At 43.4% G+C, this 18,438-nt stretch overlaps 1 protein-coding gene across 5 annotated transcripts in view; it reads right to left on the reverse strand.

The window, feature by feature from the left end:
- The window catches only part of FARP1 (FERM, ARH/RhoGEF and pleckstrin domain protein 1), a gene marked incomplete at its 5' end in the record, with an annotated part of 172,875 nt that overhangs the window by 9,675 nt on the left and 144,762 nt on the right, over positions 1 to 18,438 (reverse strand). For all 5 annotated transcript variants that reach the window (XM_082481882.1, XM_082481879.1, XM_082481883.1 and 2 more), the window contains 4 exons: positions 1,349 to 1,417; positions 3,611 to 3,741; positions 6,084 to 6,321; positions 9,008 to 9,089. In XM_082481882.1, the coding sequence (XP_082338008.1) occupies positions 1,349 to 1,417; positions 3,611 to 3,741; positions 6,084 to 6,321; positions 9,008 to 9,089 (520 nt within the window). The remainder of the gene's footprint in view (positions 1 to 1,348; positions 1,418 to 3,610; positions 3,742 to 6,083; positions 6,322 to 9,007; positions 9,090 to 18,438) is intronic.

Consider the following 18,438-nt stretch of genomic DNA (forward strand, 5'->3'; position numbering starts at 1 on the left):
TTGTTGCCACGATACAAACGGCGTACTTTCACTGTGCCACCGGGGTCAAAGGATGTTTTTCTCAAACCGGGCAGTTGCATCAAGAAAAATCATACTCTGTGGTGTGAAACAGCTCTCCCGAAGAGAGCTACAACCTAATAGTAATAATTCATGAAGGTATGTGGATCGGCCACTAGAGGGGGATTTAATTTTGCCAACAATTATACGTGTATTCAAAGTCACAGTATACTGACTCAGTATTTTACCTCCAAAAAGATTCTGTTGTTTGAGACAGACTAAAGACTTCTTTGACAGTACAACTGCCTTGAGAGTCTAGTTTCACTTTTTAATGTTTCATACAGCTATAATAATATCAAGGTATCACCTCAGAACAAGAATTGGAAGAAAATACGCACCATATTCACTAGGCTTCCTCGTTAGTGCTTTTAAAGGCAGAGGATAATCCTACCCAGGTAGATTTAGCGCTTATATCTTTGGCTCATTTGAAAGATTAAATGTCAAACACCTCATAAAACCTAGCACACTCCCAAGCTTTTCTACACACCCACTGTCTTCACCTTTTGCATACAAGAAGCCAAGGAAGTATTTTTCTGCCACACTGCACCAACTCTTTAATATTTTGCCCTGTAACAATACTGGACTAGAAAATCGGTGCGCTCTGCTGGGCATCCCAGTGCCCCGGCGCCAAGGGCTGAGCAGCAGCAGGATGGGGAGCCTGGGAACTAGTCAGTGGGCCAGGAGGAAAAGAGAAGAGGAACCACCTGGTCACCTCTTGTGAATCAGAGACCAAGTGGGATCACCGTAACCCGAAAATGCTGCGAGCAATGGTAGGAGGAGACAACTGTTCCTAGTGCAAGAGCTACAAAATGTATCTCCAGTTAAAGACAGGTCCATCAACATGCTGGGCACTCGTGGGCTGAAACTGGATGGTTTGTGGTTCTGTAAATGTGTCCTGAGAGCATTATGTGGATTATCATTCATATCACCAGGAGTTACTCTTCACCTCCTTTTCTGGACTTGATCACTAACCCTGATGCCACTTTTCATTTTATAGTGGCTCCGCTTTTAATTAAGACAATGTGCCAGGAGGTATTATTTTATCATGACATTCAGTGTCACATCAAAATAAATAGCTTTATCTTTGTAAGAAGCAGCTACAAAGAGAATATTGGGTTTGGATAAAAACACAAGTTCTTAACAACCAGCTAAACAGGTGATATATTACGTTAAGTTAAATAAATCTGTTTAAAAATACTTACTGTAATTCACAAGTCAAGTCTAACAGTTTGCCTAACAGTTGCCTATAGTTACATTTCATTATATAAAGAAAAACTGTCTTCTTGCTTACCAGAAAGAACATCCGTTGCTGTAAACCTTTTCCAGACAACTTACTAAGACTGCCCAGTCTAATGAACTCCTGTGGGAAACAAACACAAAACAAATATGTATCTTCTGCAAAAAAATGATGACTTTTTTATTATGCAAACATAAATATGACTACTTGGTCATAGGACTGACTTGACTATCAGTTACCAAGACTTTTTATTTTCTTTATTAAATATGTTAAAAATCTTATTTATAGGATAATTTCCTTCCATTCTGTAATGGTCTTTAGGATATATGCCTTTGTAGTCTTTCATTCATTTTAAGAAAATTCAGCTAAACAAAATTTTCTTTACCTAACATTGATTCCTTCAGAAAGCTCCCTCTTTCATCAGTTTTGAATGAGTATTTTTCATGGTACAAACCATGTAAAAACTAACGATAAGTTGGCCTGTATATTCCTGGTTAGCCACTGGTAAACTTCTGTTGTGCATACGGCACACACAGCTCTTCACTGATATGCAAAATCAGCTACACAAATCAACATCAGCAGCAGCAGCAAAAAAAGATGGAAGTTTGTCTGGCAGTGTGAGTTATCCTAGTACCATGCATAACGTCCCATATAGGAACCAGCTCGGTGGCAGCAGACACCCCAGACTGGGGCAAAGTGAAGAGGATGGTTACCAACAGCCCCCTTTAGGACAGCTGAATCACCGGCTCAACATGAGACTTGTCTGAGACGTGGAGCTCAGCCACCTTTGGGTAAACCCAGCCATGGGTGACAGTGGCACGTGCCTCCCAGCCCAGCCTGAGCTGGGGCAGGGACTTCAGCTGGAGCGAGAAGAGTGGTCAAAGCAGCGACATCTTGGGCATGTGCCAGAGCATGCTGGCCGATGCTTTTTGACTTGGCAGGCAAACAACCTCTGGGCCTCGTCTGCATTCGTCTTGAGCTTCCTAGGAGAGGAAGATCGCTCTGCCTTTAAATAGAACAGGGTAGCAGAAACACCCGATGACAGCACTTAATTTCATGTGACAGAGAGATGCACAGGCTGTGAAATGTCCTGAGGGGTTTGCCAAGGAGGTGAACAGCCTGTGGATCACTGGAAGGAGGCATGATTCGTGGCTTGGGAGACAGGGAAGAGGCAAAGTGAGGTAGCGGGGAACAGCCACAAGTCGAGGAATACCCATGCTCAGTGCTGCCTTCCTAATGGCACATCAACTTCATAAATGTTTGAATCCTTAAATGAATTAGACCCTTGAGAGCTCAGCAGGCTGCCCCTCTGCCACGACCCTGCTGTGGCACGAGACACGGACACGGCCCGGCAAGCAGAACCCAGGCTGCAGCTCTCGCTGAGCGGTGGTCCGGCCATCCTGCAGGAGTGCGTCAGGGCTGGACAGACGGGCTGCAGGGTAAGTTCAAGCGCTGCCGTATTGCAGTTCAATGCAAAACTCATCTTTTTTTCCGAGCTGTATCCCAGTCTAGGGATGCATTTTCCCCAGCATTTCAGTTGCTGCAAGTACTGTTTTTGTGTATTACACAGAATAGTCAGGGAGCGGGGAGGAAATTACTTCAACAACAGACAGCTCTCAAGTTTGCACGCACAGATGCGTGAGCCTAGAAAAGTAAAAAAGGCTACAAATATTATACCGAGGCTTGTTTATTCTGAAATAAACCTCCATTTTTAAAAAAGCACGACAAGTAAGAAAGAGATGTTGGCATTTTTAAAACACAATTAAAAGTGTTTACTTAAGGCAACACTGTCTCACAAATTATTGCCTAAGATTACATGCAGACTAAAGAGACTTCTCATCCCCAGGGCTGAGTTTCAAAGCCAGGCATTGTGAAAGGGCTGAAAGTCCTCCAGCACAAATGTCTTACTTTCCTTTAATTCGCTATGCTCTAGCATTGAGGGTTGAAAAAACATAATTAAGGGCAGCAAGAAATAAGGAAACGTGCAACTGCTCAAGCTCTGAACACTGTGATAAATATTACATTTTTACCACCTCTGTTGTAATACATGTTTGGAATTGCCTACAACCGTCCAAATCTATACATAAGATAAACCTAGTAAAATCAGTAAAAAGGTAATAAAGATGATTGCTTCTTCCCACTTTAAAGACTGCTGTTTTCTATGGTATTATTATGTTTACATTTCATAGTTTTAGGTGTAAGAAAAAGGTTCATACGAGGAAATGCGATTTCACTCTGCTCCTAAGAAACAGGTTTCCAAAACACACCTAATGCTTTGAAATTGTATCAGACCTTGATAACAACTCTGCTACTTACCCTCCCTGGGATCACCAGATTGTCTATGCCTATCAAGTCTTTTTTGAGTTCATGCAGCTTCTGGAAGTTCTCCATCTTTATCATATTGCCGTGGAGCTGAGCCACCATTTCAGAAATCTCAGCCAAAGCAGCTAGATAGACAAAACCATAGAATGCTTATTAAAAATTTACAAGAACGTTCAAAAAGAAAGATAGCTTTTGTCCGCAGCGCCCAGCTCATGAACACTGCCCTTCTTGCGTTACCCTTCTCCTTCACAGTGTAAACCTGCTCAGGCAGACAAAAGCTCTGGACTTCATCCCATGGAGTGGAGGAGAGAGGGAGAGAGGGTGGGGTGTTGTAATGAAGAGACGGCCTATTTCCTCAACAAAAAGTTTGCTCTGTTTTTGCCACAGGAACTTTGTAGAAATACTCAAAGTAATTCAGAGCACCAATGAATGGGTTCTCCTAAAGGACTTAATTTCCTACATCTCCAACTAATCTACAGATCTTCTTTATGATTGAAAAAAATGCATTTTCCCCCCTGCCTGCAGCACACTGAGTCAGGTCCATATTTGAAAACACCAGGAAACGGCAGTGTAATTTATTATATCATTTCAGATAGCAAACACAGTAATCTTGGTGTTTGTCCTCAGTCCCAGCAATGAGAACAACTAAAAGGGCTGCATGTCACTGAGTCGCATCACAGCTCTACTTCCTTCTCCCCAAAGATACTACCAACGAGTGACCAAACACCTGGGAGTTATTTTCCTAAGGAAAACCTCCATTGTTGAAGGGTATTTTTGCTGTGTGAAGAGGGATCAGGTGGGATACAGGAGGAAGCAGGCACTGTGAAGTACCACTCTGTGGCAGGTGCCGATCTGCTTCCTGTGCCTTGTCTTTTTGCTGTGCCAACAACACAGTGAGTCAGCTCAGAGACCTAAGCTGAAAATCAGTTCACCACTTGATCATTTCTGGGCTACGAGCTCATGGACTGGCTCCCTGTGCCGTCATGTATGTGAGCACCAACCTTGATAGACCTGAACGGACGGGCAGTCTCTGAATGGGCCAAACACATTGACCAACTTGAGTGCTAGAAGAGCAGTTGCAGCCATTTGTGTTTAAAAAATACAGTCAAGGGAACAGTAACAATGGTTCTTTCTTCCTTCTTACATCATTGCTCAGTGCACAGTTCATCTACCTGTTAGTGGGAGACCTGTGCTCTCTGCTGGGATTCACATCCACATCTCCCCCTTTTTTTTTTTATTATTGCTTCCTTTACACTCTGACCTTTAACAAAAATCTGCAAACACATTAGTAAGAGACTGATCCCAGAGTGATGGTGTCTCTGAGTCACACTGTCCTTCTCATGCCCTCTTATGTTCACCCTTGAATCCTGCGTTCATATCCGTTTCAAAAGTGGAGCAGGAATCAAACCTTGATGGCTGCTGCACTCTCTGGGGAGATGGGAATGGACATATCATCCTCAACATCTAGCCTTGGCTAGAAGTAATGAAGGCACTACTCGCTGCATTCCTTGAGATCGTTCAGGCAGTAGCTACATTTAGGCAAACATCTGTGTCACGCAGCACTTCAGTGCCACAGACCTCTGTGGCATTTCCTATTGCTACAGGTCAAGTTAAACGCCACATTTTGTGCGTGCTCATCTCTGTGCTGTGGGTCTCATTGCACGGCATCTAAGGGAACTTAGCCAGCTGACTCAGCTAACACCTTACAGCTGGGAGCAGTCATGCCGAGCATTGCTCCCGGCCCAAGTCCTTCCATGCTGAGTGGTAACTCTATAGATAACACTGTTATCTTTAGATGTAGATAGCTTACAATGGGGGTGGGGGACAGGGGGGGAAGAAAGGAGGAAAACAAATCATCAAAAAGAAATATCAGGCAGTAAGCTGAGACTACAGGAGGAAAGTTTCTTCACATTTGGAAAAAAAAAAAAAAAAGGTTGGTAGCATTGAGTTCCTGAAACAAATCATGGAAATGGTCATAGAACAAACTGTACATCTGGAAAAATAACAAATAAACACAAATAACACTTAAAGACATAACAAGAGTAGCCATACTGGGTCAGACCAAGGGTTCACCTTGGCCAATATTCTGTGTTCCTAGCAGATCTCTAGGGAAAGCTAGGAACAAGACAAACACATATGGTATGTTCCCTGTGCTCTCTCCCAAACTCCCACCTGTTTTCAGTTCAAGTGACTTCCTGAACTGCATGTCATTTCTGTGTGTTTAATAATCCCCAGCAGATTTCTCTTCCAAGTACTTGTCCAGACTGTGGCAAAATGCGTATACGAGAGCAACCTTAATCCTACCATTTCTGGTGTTCTGAGTTTTGATTTTGAGAGTTGATTTTGCAACTCAATCCTCTTTCAATGTAGGCCTTAAAAAAAGATTGTTTTTGTCCAGCCACGCACCTCTAGTGGATTTGCATGACAGTCCCCAGCTCGAGGAATTGGTGTCTTTTCTCTTACTTACCTCTTGAATCCCTGAAGTCTATGTGGTTTGGTGGGTAGTGTTTGCAAAGCCTCTCCATTATCTGCTTGTAGTGCATAAGCCTGTGTAACGGTCTGAGGAGGAACGTATTGAGAGGCAAGTAGCAGACTTTCTGTAGCTCAAAATCCCTGCAAAACGTCTCCAGTTTGCGAGAGTTCTTGATCCCGTTCTCCAACTCAATTAAAATCTCATTGTGCTTCCACAGGTGAATTGTCAGTTGCTTATAGGCACAAAGAAAGAAAAAGCATGTGGTAGAGCTATTAGCAATCACTGTGAGCCATGACTCAGCCCAAACCTATTCTAGTAAAAAAAAGAAATCCAACTAGCACAGCAGGTGAGATTTTGCAAACAAAACCACTGCGCAACACAATGGTTCTGATATTCAATTGAAAAGGAGAAATGGCATTAGTTGTCTGAAGTACACCCCCCCACCCCCTCTGCATTCCCTGTAAAACAAAAGTACACGAGTAAACAAAACTAAGTCTCGTACCAGTGGGAAATCCAAAGGCGAGGAGATAACATGAACATAACTCATGCAAGTGTAGCTGCAACAGGGAGAGAGCTAGACAATGTGAATGCAGAGCTAGGAAACAAAATGGGATTTTCTAGAAGGATGAAGGGATATAGTTGCCTCAGTTCCCTTAGATGCTTTTGGACAACTGAGGTGGAGGCAATTGGACTTCTAGCTTCCACTCCCCTATTATTGATGAGAAATTCCATCTTCTGGGAACCCAAACAAACACAAAAATAGAGGAGTTGTCCAACAGAAATGGGTATGTTAGAGTTCTTCACCCTTGGATTACGCCCTCTTCTCCTTAGTGCAGTCCCTGAGATGATCCCACTGGCAGCAGGGGAGTTAAGCACCAGCAAGTAAATGAGGTTTGAATGAAATATGCAATCTCATTTAGGTCTCAGGGTCACAGACATACATGAGTCCCATTTAAAACAATTCAGCAGTATTTTTTTGAACAACTAACACAGGGGCTTCATTTGTGTTTTGCAAAAAGTAACCTGGTTCTTCAGGATGCACAGAGCTTCTCTGAGCAGCGGAAAAAAGTCTCCCAGCACCCAGTAGAATATTAACCAGCAACAAAAAGAAATTGAATGCCTATGTTGAACGGACTTGAGAAGAAAGTTTGGCTTATTCTAAAGCTTGTGCTTTTTGATACATTCCCAATTGCCTCCCCCTCTCCTGTGATTTATGACCTCCTTACCAGAAATATACCTTCCATACAGCAAAGCTGCTTCCTCCATACACTGCATATTCATTTTACAAGCCTGTAACTCAAGCAAAGACACAGCAGACCCTCTGGACTACCACAGAGACTGCCCATTAATTATCCGCTCTTAACTTCTTTCCTATGTTAATTAAACAAGGAGTGTCAGTTCTCAGGTCTTTTAACAGGTCTCATGATAAATATGTGGAGTATTCACTAACTTCATTGTTTCCTGTGCAGTTCTTTAAGTCAAATTGGGTTTTGCCTCTTTCCTCCACCTATCTGTGGCTATCAGCAGTGGTGGTTCTCAAAACAAAGGGAACAGAATCCTCTACCTGGAAAGGGAGAATGGCAAAGGTGAAAGTGCTCTGACAGGTCTAAGTTACAGTGCCATTAAACTAGTGCCACAGAAGGACCTGCAGTCAGTGAAGGACAATTTAATGTCACAAGGTACCAAGAGCAGAAGTAGAGTCTGTCAGAAGCCGAGATTCCAAAAACGGTTTGTGTAAAGGTGCATACTTTTTGAGAGCAGGAATGGAGGTAGCAAAGTCTCCCCTGTGTTTCTTCCAATGTCTCCGAATTGTGTCTTGAGGGAAAAAAGCAGTTCCTGCTAAGCACACTGCAGAGAGGGTAAGTCCACCTTACTGGTAACAGAGCTGTCTGTGTTGGGGACTGCCAGTCAAGATTTCTATGTTCTCTTTTTCTGATTTGCTGTATAATCACTTGGATGTCACTTAACCTCTCTTCATCGCTCTCTGTCCTTCTGAAATAACTAATGTCTCAGGAGAGCTGTAAAGATTAAACTGCCCTTTCCTCCATCCAAGGACTCAAGGCTGCTCCATTCACTAACTGCAGAACGCCGAAGTGGCAATCACCAAGGAAAGATTTATCAGATAGTTTCTGAAGTGCTTTGAGATCCATATGCCGAAGGCGCAGTGCCATGTTTTGCCACACACTGACCTGGATGGATAGCCATGTTAACAAGGCGAGCTGTGTGTTACCCATCCATACTGTTAAAGTCCATCGGGTTTTCACAGGCTCCCATGCCTGCCTTCCATGCTGTTTGTTCAGTAACACAGAGCATCAAAAATACTACTCTGGCCAGACTAAGAACAGATGCAAAGTCTGCTGAATGTTACACCTAGATTTACACTTCATACATGTATATTTGCTTTTAGCTTTAAAGGGATCAAAGGCAATTATTCACATTTATTCAAAAACCTTTCACCTAACTTGGCACCATAGCGCACAAATATAAGTTTCCCAAATCAAACCAATATCCAGGTTATGGCCACGACTCCTGCCATATCTTAACACTTATATTTGCATGCATAAATACGCACACTCAGCATTCAAACAGCCTCTTCACCCATACAAATTCTGATATTTTGTGTTCTTATTTGAAAGAAAAAGAGAACTGGAAATGAAATGTTCCCGAACTTTTGTGTTTGCTGTTCCTATATTTGGAGGGTGGACTGAGGAAAGGGGCTGGACCATTTAAAATCAGCTTGCAACTCTGAAATCTCAGGGCTCACCAAACGCTTGCTACTTCATCAAAGGAAACTTTTATAGCATAAGCCTTGATTACAATTGACAAAAAATATCACAAGATGATCACATCATATGAAAATGAAATTCACGCTAATGTTAATCCATGTCAAAGCTTAATAGTTATAGGATCATGCCTACCTTCATACTCTGAATGTTCTTTAGCATAACATCTCCGATTCTTTGGTAATCTCCTTTAATATGAGCATTAGAGCGGCCTTCCCTGTCAGCAACAGAAATATAACACACTTCAGTCATGCAATAAAACCATATAATCACTTATAAGCACAGAAAGAAACTCAATAGCTCATTTCTTTTAAAATCCTGACCCCCATGCTCCTTCGCTTGGAAGCATCCAAGGAATCTTCCTGACAGACATGTAATTCCCAGGTACGGTACACCTTTCACCCAGCCTGGCTTGCGCTCCTAACTACAGAGAGAGCAGGCACTTAACAGAAAGATTAGACTTTTAAAGAAAATTGCTAGCCTTTTTAAACACACCAGAGAAGGCTGGAAATGCCTTGAGAAAAGAGACGACATCAAAATCCCATGACCATGCACGGGTGTAGAGCAGAAGGATAACTCTGTTCAGAAACAAGGATCGCACAGGACCTGCAGATGTTGTCCTCTGAAAAGCTTTTTGCTTGTGCAAGGGACAGTGGGACAAAAAAAAAATAAATCTCAACAAACCATCCAGCATCTGGCTTTGACTCATAAGTGTTACATACTGGAAGGATTTTTCTTCCAGTGTGTCACTTTTGGTATTAAGAATGCAAACTGCTCCCTCCCACCCAGTCAGCTGCACTTGGGTGGGTGCTCCATTTGGGAGAAACCCAGCTCCTGATGAAAAAGATATTCCTGCTTCTAAACCCATGTGTGAGACAGGCAGGGATATCACACTCTGACTGAATGCAAACCCGTCTTTTAGAAAACACCAGAGGAAAAATCATGAATGTAAGAACCTAACTGTCACAGATCTGATCCAATCAATTTAGGTTTTCAAAAGAAAATCACTAGGGGAGTTGAGGGGAGAAGCACTGCCCCCCTCCCCTTTCCAACTTCTAATACTGGATCCAAGTTTCCCGCATTGTGGTTTTTTACGTGCTGTCCTCAATTTTTAAAATTCAGTTCAGCTCCCACACCTGAGTATTGGGAGACAGATCGAGTCCTTGTGTGAGCAACCACAATTCAGCCAAAGAAATGCACTACCTTGGAAGAGAACAGAAACATAATCAAGCTCTAAATGAACCCAAGGATAACAGGACCTCTGGGTTGTGTTATTGCTAAATGGATGTATTGTTTTTCACCCACTTGCAGTAGTTCACTTTTAAGAAAATGCTGTGTGCAGTGAAGGAATAAGTGGACAACCAGGCGGCAAACCTCTGCATTCCTTAATACTGGCAATTTAGCCAGAGAGGTTCCACACTCACCAAATCATAGAGGATGTACCTGTTTTTAGGAATATACTTTCACCGATAAGACACATAGATTTTTTTTTTAAATCCATATTATTACACAAATAGATGCATATTCAGACATATATTTTGTTTTGTAAAGTTAAACAGGGTTATGTTCATGCTGGATAATCTCTCTGCATGCTTTTCTAAATTGGAAATGTGGAAGACACAGCTTATGAGTACTACACAGTAACATCTCCTATTTTATCCTTTAACAAAGAGACTCAACTGATAAACAAGGGATTGTTCCATGTTCATTTGAACAATATCCAGTTTCATAGGCTGTCTTTAATTATTTCCTATTGTGTTAAGTCCCCCAGGCACTCACATCCCTATTTAAGCAAGAAAAATACAGTTCTCAACAAGATTTTTATGTTTTTTTCTGACCCCAAAGGTTACACCGGGGTAGGAAGTTGGGTTGTGTCAATGGTAACTTTAATTAGCATCACAAGTTTTGCAAAAGCACTACATTATACAAACACTGACATAGTCAAACCATGCCCAACAAATGGCCTACATTGCAAGGAACAGCAGAGGTATGTACGGACATTACAAGATTAGAGTCTCCACATCACCTGAGGATAAAAGTCCAATTTCTCTCTCCAGGAAGCCTCTGCCTGTCAAGCCATCTCCCTCTTATGCTGTTCCTTACCTTTCCCTTCCCCCATGTCCTATCCATCCAGCAGCTCTCCCCACTGAGATTTCCACTGAGAGGCTGTAAATAAAACTTTCCAGCCACTAAAGCTCTGCTCAAAGTGGTGCGTATCAAAGTGCCCCCGACTGAAAACCACAACCATCTGAAGTCCAAGGCAGTAGCACCGCACTGGCAGGAAGCAAGGGAAAGTGGCCCTCCACCCATGCGGCCAGCGTGCAGCATCCCATCTCAAATGGCTCACGCTGTGCTGCTGCACACAATCCCAGAAATGCCGAAGCCAGATGAATTTGTGCTGCTGCCAGTAACGACACAGTATTCAGTAATTATCTCTAGAAGAATTCTTGCTCTATGAGTTATTCTCTAAGTCTCTGGCATTGCCTGGACCCTTTTTTATGTCTCTACATTTGATTTAATCTAATGGACTTCAGCAGTTTGGTACCTTTCTGATTTACTGCCAAGATAAGTATTAAGTACATCATTACAGACTGCTGTTTCTAAATAGAAATTGCTTTTCTGATCTCAAGGCTACAACACAGGTTGGCTGGAATACTCGTTGCAAATGTCTTATCTACTAGCTAGCTACTCGAAGGCAGACCCCAAGCCTACAAAAGTCACAGCAAGTGCTTCCACTGACTTAGCGAACTTCAGCTAACATTTAGTGCAGTTGTTCATTGAACAGTCAGGTCCTTACTTCCTAAAAGTTGACACCCTGGCCCCTTTTCGGCACAGCCAGCACGGACTGCTTGCACAGCATCTCATCACATCAGTCACACGAAAGCATCAGGAACAATCCCCTTCAATGGCTTTGGCCACAGGCTCATCCAAGGCTTTTTTTGAAACAGTCTTGAGGTCTTTCAAATCTTACTCTGCATCTTGGCAGAGAGACAAAGAGGGAGAGAAGGGGGTTCCCCAAAAGCAACAGCCTCTCTCCAGCTGCTGGCTGAACAGTTAAGAACTAAGTTGTACCAGAGCCCTCAGCCCAGGACATCAGAGATATAACCTGTGCAGCAAGCAGATGTGTACCGCTGAAACAAATAAAATCCTAAGAAAATCCAGAAATGTGATGGCCAGGTATTGCTCCTTGTTCCAGCTGTTCTCCCTGCTTTGGCTATTTTTTTCCATATAAATGCAGCCTCTTGCAATAGAGATGATTTTCCTGCTGGGGATGGTCCATACGTGTGTAGGCTCTGATGGGGAGCAGAGGGGCAGGGGAAGCTGAAGCCAGGGACATGGGAACATGATGGCCTCACATCTGCCTCCTAAACCCCATCCTCCACTCCACCCAACTCTCTGCCTGGACTCCACAGTAACCCCTAGACTACACTGTTCTCTTTCTAGGCTCCTCAATGTGCAAATCCAAAGTAAACAAAAAAGAAATCCCACAAAAAGAGCATCCAAATACACAGAATATTAAAATAAAACCCAAACACCTGACCCATCAGATGTTGTCTTACTGTTTCAACAGCCCAAAGCACAGCAGCAGAGAAGAGAGCTCTCCCTGCGGTGTATGTTTTGAACAACAACACTCAGCTTCCCGGGGAGGGGGAAGAAGCTGCTCATTTATTGTGCACCGATGGCTAAATTGTTCTTCCTACTCCTTGTTTGTACGGGTCACTGTTTGAACATGGTATCTATCTGCTAGTGACAAGGGATAGAGCTCAGGGACTGGGTTCTTACAAATTTTCATCAGGAGCTGATTTATGACTCTCAGCTCCATAGAAGATGTAGGAGCTGCTTTCCCTACACATAATGTGCCCTCACTCCACCGACATTGTGTGGGAAGGTCTCAAGCCACTGAAAATCATGCTGAATAGTGGAGATATTACTCTATAAAAAGCTCATTTTCAATTTTTCTCCAAACAGTCTCTTCCTTTTTACTGTAATGCAAATGTACAATTGCAAGCAAGAGGAGACCAACTTTTATACCTGATAAGAAAATCAGACTACCTTATATATTACTGAAAATGGCCACCAGCTTGACTTAGAGGGACTATGCAAGCAGCTACAATGGATTTTCAAATTACATAAACTTCTCAGTGCACATAATTGAAAAATGGATGAAAAGAAATCTCAAGTCAGCCCATACTATCCTCAATCATCCAGGAATGCCAGCAGAAGGAACAAAAATCTGATGGGGATCGTGGGAAGGCAAAGGAGGGAAAGACATCTCAACAGAGATTTTTTTTCCAGGTCAACACAAAAACTTCCATTGCAGCCCTTCAATTGCAGTAAATGATATTTGCAGTGTATGACCTTCTGTTACACGCTTAAGAACAGCATCTCCCTCCAGGATACTATAGCTTGTCTTTGAGCACTTAGTCACTTGTGACTTTTTAAGAGTATTATTAACTGTAGTTCTAATATTAAGAAATACCCTAAACATTCCCCATTACAACTGCCTTTTAAATAAGAGGAACATTTTGTAATGGGAAAAGAAGAGTCGCTAAAAGCAAAACACCCTCTTCCTTGCTCACACCCTGCTATTACACAGTGCTCTACCCATTCCAGCCAACCCTGCAGCTGTCCTTTCAGCAGTAAGTGGCGCACGAAACACTGTTCAGAGCCTAAGAAATGTACTGCTGAAGCCACCAGAGCTTCCCAGAGTCCCACCAAGCCTTTGAGGAGTGTGCACACATTTAAAGACTTTGGGCTAGCTATCCCTGTTGTGAGAGAAACCCAGTCTACAGCAAGCATGTGTCAGTAATGCTTTTAAAGGGCAAGAGATCAGAGCAAGTAATGCCATCCCGTGGAAAGATACTGAAAACACAACACGTCATACCTTGCAGTGGCACCTCCTTAGAGGTGATCCCGGGTGCATCCTGCCTGGGAGAGATGCAGAGATGAATGTAACGTGGCTCCAGGTGTGACTAATGGATCCCGGACAAGCTATTTCTCTCCCACCATTTCAAATTAATTTGGGTGTAGCATGGCTCCAATCCCCAGAAGTACCCAAAAGTGACTTCAGCAATGCAAACTGTCCTCTCAAAAGCAAGCGCAATGCACTGGCACCAAACCCCTCTTCATGTCTTTGTCTCAGGAATCCATGACGTGACTCTCAGGTTTATACTACAATACATACTTCAGTTCTGTTCATAAGCACAAAGACACTTTCGAAACTATCCTCTTCATCCCTCTTCATGAGGCATGCAGAACCAGCTGAACAGTCAGCACTCATGCATTTGAGAAGGCAGATAAGGATTGCTGCCTTGTTTATATAAACTGTTTATTACGCTGTTCTTCCTGACCGCAAGTACTACTTCCCAAACAAAAAATGGTTAATAAATCAACATTTAGCTCATCTTCCTACACCTCCCTGAGTGTTTTTTATTACAGGTTTTCAAACCGGCTTTCATGAATCCTGATTGAGCCTTCTCTTTTCATATGCTAAGATCCAAGAGCTTCTTTTTTGCAAATTACCAGCCGAACATTTCTCAGCCACATCTGGTAGTACTGAGTAACAGCTTTCCTCAGAAGTGCCTGTGAACTGGGAGTCAAATTACTGGCTTCCCTGAAAGAAGATGAGTCTGTCTGCATTTCTGGAAAGTACGCAATGCTTTTTCTTCCTAGCACACGGATAAGGCCCAAAACACAGATTTACACTACCTGATATAGGGCTTCCCGGGGCAGAAATGGCTATCCTAGCTTGCCCGAGCTTTACTCTTTGCAGTGCTTAGCAGTTGACCAAGGGGGGAAATCTATGGTTTTCCATTTGCCACCTCAGCAATTACAGAAACTAGTTTGAAAACTTGTAATACAAACATGTAAAGGGGTGTGGGAACATGAGCTAATTTTTTTTTGGCTGGAAAATGGTGCTTGTGGCCCAAATGAATAGTGTATTAAACAGCTCAGATAAATAAAGGAGCAAAACCTAACTGACTTCTCAGATTCAACTGGCCAGATGTTAATGGAGCATGTCACACTCTGCCTGCACTGCCCACACCTCTTCCTCCTTGCTGTAAAACCTTTCCTGGGAAACAGGAGCCAGCTTTAAGTCATTGAGATATGCCTCCCATATCTCCTCCCAGCAAAAAGGGTTCGGAACTCCTGGCCTGGCACCCAAAGCCTTGCTGAGGAGCAAACCTGGATAAGTCCTGGTAGCCAAAACCAGGACCTGGATGTTGGACGCACCTCTCCTGGCACTTGCTAACAGGACAGCCTGACATGCACTGTTCTCTATCCCACCTCTGACAGATTCCTGCTCTTTTTTCCTTCTCCCTTGCTGCACGAGAGGGCAGAGACCCGTGCCTGCCTGCATCCACCAAAGGTCATCCTTCCTGTCCTCAAACCACAAGGCCTCTAGTGGGGTATTTTCACTTGGTCCCAAGAACACGGTCAGTCTTGTGAACAGAGGGCTCACCACAGTTGAGGCAACTGAGGGGATTCACAGGCTGCTTCACTCGCCCTGCAACAGCACAGGCAGGGCAGAAAACATCACCCAGAGCATGGTATGACTGATCTTAGGATGCTATGCCATAAAACCACCAGGAATCTGCTCAGTTTCATGGCCAGAAAGAACCTCTGGCTGTGCAAAATGCAGCAACTTCCTATATCCTGCAGTTGGCTATTTGTGTCAGCATCAGTTCAGGTCTTGTTGAAAACTTTCTCACTACGTACTAGATGCTGAGATGCGTTGCTCTTAGGAAATACAGTACTAAAGAGAAAAATGGGTGAATTGTGTAAAGAAACAAATCAGACCTGCCAGAATCTATGACTGGGTCAAAAGGATACCAGCCCTTAAGATGTTCAGTAGCAAACAACCTGCCTCTGACAGCAGATTCAAACAGTTCAGAAGCCTTCGAGCAAGCCAGAAATGCTTTTAATAGTGTGCACAACCTGAGCTGCTTTTAGCCAAATACTAAAAGTCTATAGATGTTTTAACAAATTAAAAGCATAGAGCCATCTAGCAATTGTTACTTGCGATCCTCCCCTGGCCTTGCTCTCCTCACAGCTCTTCTGCAGAGCATCAGCTTCAACGTGATCCAAGCCCGAAGAGATCAGGGAATAGCCTCCTGTAAGAGCTTCCAACACACAGCATGAACGTTTGAAGCAAACCTTAGACAAACACACTGATGTCTAGGCAGAGCGAGCAGGCTGAACTGCACTTTAAGTTGATAAAACCCAGAATCCTACTCGCTAGGGGAACACAGATGACTGGTTGCAGGAGGCTCTTCCTCTCAGACAAGCTCCCTCAACACACCTGGACAGCTAGGGACTTCCAGTAGCTTGATGAAGTCCACAACCCTTTCATTCAAAGGCCCTTTGTTTGTAGGACAAGCCACCCTCTGACAAATGCAGAGCATGCACATGTCTCAGGACACCCACCTTCCTTCCCCCTCCGCCTGCCTGGAAATTTAGAAGAGCTGACATGGAAGAGTCAGATTTAAATGAGTTGGCTTGAATCCTGCCCAGACCTTCTTGCAGCAGTGTCACCGGCTCAGCCAGGCCCGTGAGGAGCTCCGTAGCCAATGCAGAGGCTGGGCAGCGCTCTGCACTGTGGTGGTGAACAGAGCAGAAGCCCGCTGGCTTACAACCACTTGGGGCCAAAGACAATCACGGCAGTATGGACATTGAGCTAAGTGACCTTGACCACGCTGCTGAAGAAATCCCCTACCACATTGCCACCAGCTGCTTCTTCTACGTACTGAGGGGCTGTTTCTTTTTGTCACTCACCATTTAATTAAATGGTAATCTCTATAGGATAGAGTTTATTGCTTGCAGCTTATCTCAGCATCTGTGGCATTATATAAAAACACCAACACCTCCAAAGCAACACCTGCCAGAAAATCTGCCTCCCTTCCTAAGCCACGTATTCAAATCTTCCAGAACTTTAAAAACAAACACCGTCTACAACAGTGGTATTACGTTAGGTAAACTCATGCTGCTGGCTGCAAACTGGATGCAGACCGGGAGCAGGAACGTGACTGCTTTTCTGTCAAGTGAATCAGAGCAGGCAACAAAGAATTCCCAGTGGCTTTATGCTAACTGTGGAAGGACATGCAATAGCTGAGCTGACAAAGTCAGAACGAAGTGCCCAGCTGGGACAAAGTTACCTCAGCAGAATATTTTTGCACAAATTTGGATTGCAAAGTAACTTCATAGCAGATCAGCACTTTATATCATTGGGTAACTGCAGTTTATATATGATATTAGGAGCCTTATACTGAGGTTTACCATTCTGTGAAACCATAGCCTTAGGACACAAGGAAAAGCTGGAAAACAAAAGGCTTACTCAGCTCTAAAAGCAGCTAACTGAAAAGAAGAAACAAAATAAACTCATGGAAAGTCTAAAAGCCTAAATATTTTTCCTTTCTTTTAACATACCTCCCCCCGCTTACCACTATGCCACCTTTCCACAGCAGGCTGCTGTCACAGCATCATCCAATTTTTGAAAAACATCACACCTGAACAGGAGGTTGGTATCCACCTGTAATGCCACCAGCAAGGAGAAGGATATAGGAGGAATCTCTATTTCAACATGTGGCCCAGGAATCAGCACCCAGCAAGCTCTCTAGATTAAACTGGCCTGACAAAGAGCAGAACTTGGCCCTCTATTAATTGTATAAAATTTTCCTTTTCTCACCATGCACTCTTAATCCCAATTAGTTGGGGATTAACCCCAACTACTGTTAATCCTACACCGTGGTTGGAGAAGCAATCACTATTTTATAACATTTGAAAGAGTCTTCTTGGAGTACCTACAACAAATGTACCTTACTGGAAAGCAATTAACAGCAGTAAGGACCCCAATTGGATTAAAACAGTAGTAGCCCAATGAAAAAAGGGAGATACAGGCAGAGTTGCTGTGCAGCACATTGCCTTAGGAGTAAATTTAGGAGTCAGCCATGAGCCACAGACTCCTGGCTGAGGATGTCAGCTCTAAGAGGCAGTATCACAATCCCCTCCCCCCAGAAAATACCTGCTAATTTTGGAACTGTGCAGGGAGGGATAGCTCTAGTCTGCAATGTGTTGTGCTCTTATTCAATGACCTCACTCATCACATCACAAAAGCTAAACTCACGCACTCGAAGACTGCTTTTTGCCTTTTTTTTGATTAATTAATTAGGCATTAAATTGATTAGCACTCATCAGGTCTGCCTGGTCTGCTTTCATGTGATTTTCCATTGTCACTTTTCTAACCGAGAAGGAAAAGCTGGGCTTCCAGCACCGAAGATAAACTACCAAAAAATGCCTACACCGAGAAAGGCAATCTAGTCCAGACAGGTCTAATCAGAGCAAGGAGAGTGCTTCTGTGTGCTGCCTCTGCTCAGTTATCAGTGGTCAAATGAACTGAGTTAAGAGTCCTGCCAGGGAAGAATTACTCACTTCATAGCTATTTCACAAAAATGCCATATTTTACTGTCACTGTTATGCTAAGGATAGATAATTTTTAAGCCCAGTGTCCTCTTCCAAAACTCTGTCAATTTGTAGAGTGCACTGTTGACCCTGAGAGCGTCAAAGCC

This window comes from Vanellus vanellus (assembly GCF_965231255.1).
Source record: "Vanellus vanellus genome assembly, chromosome: 1".
NCBI lineage: Eukaryota > Metazoa > Chordata > Aves > Charadriiformes > Charadriidae > Vanellus > Vanellus vanellus.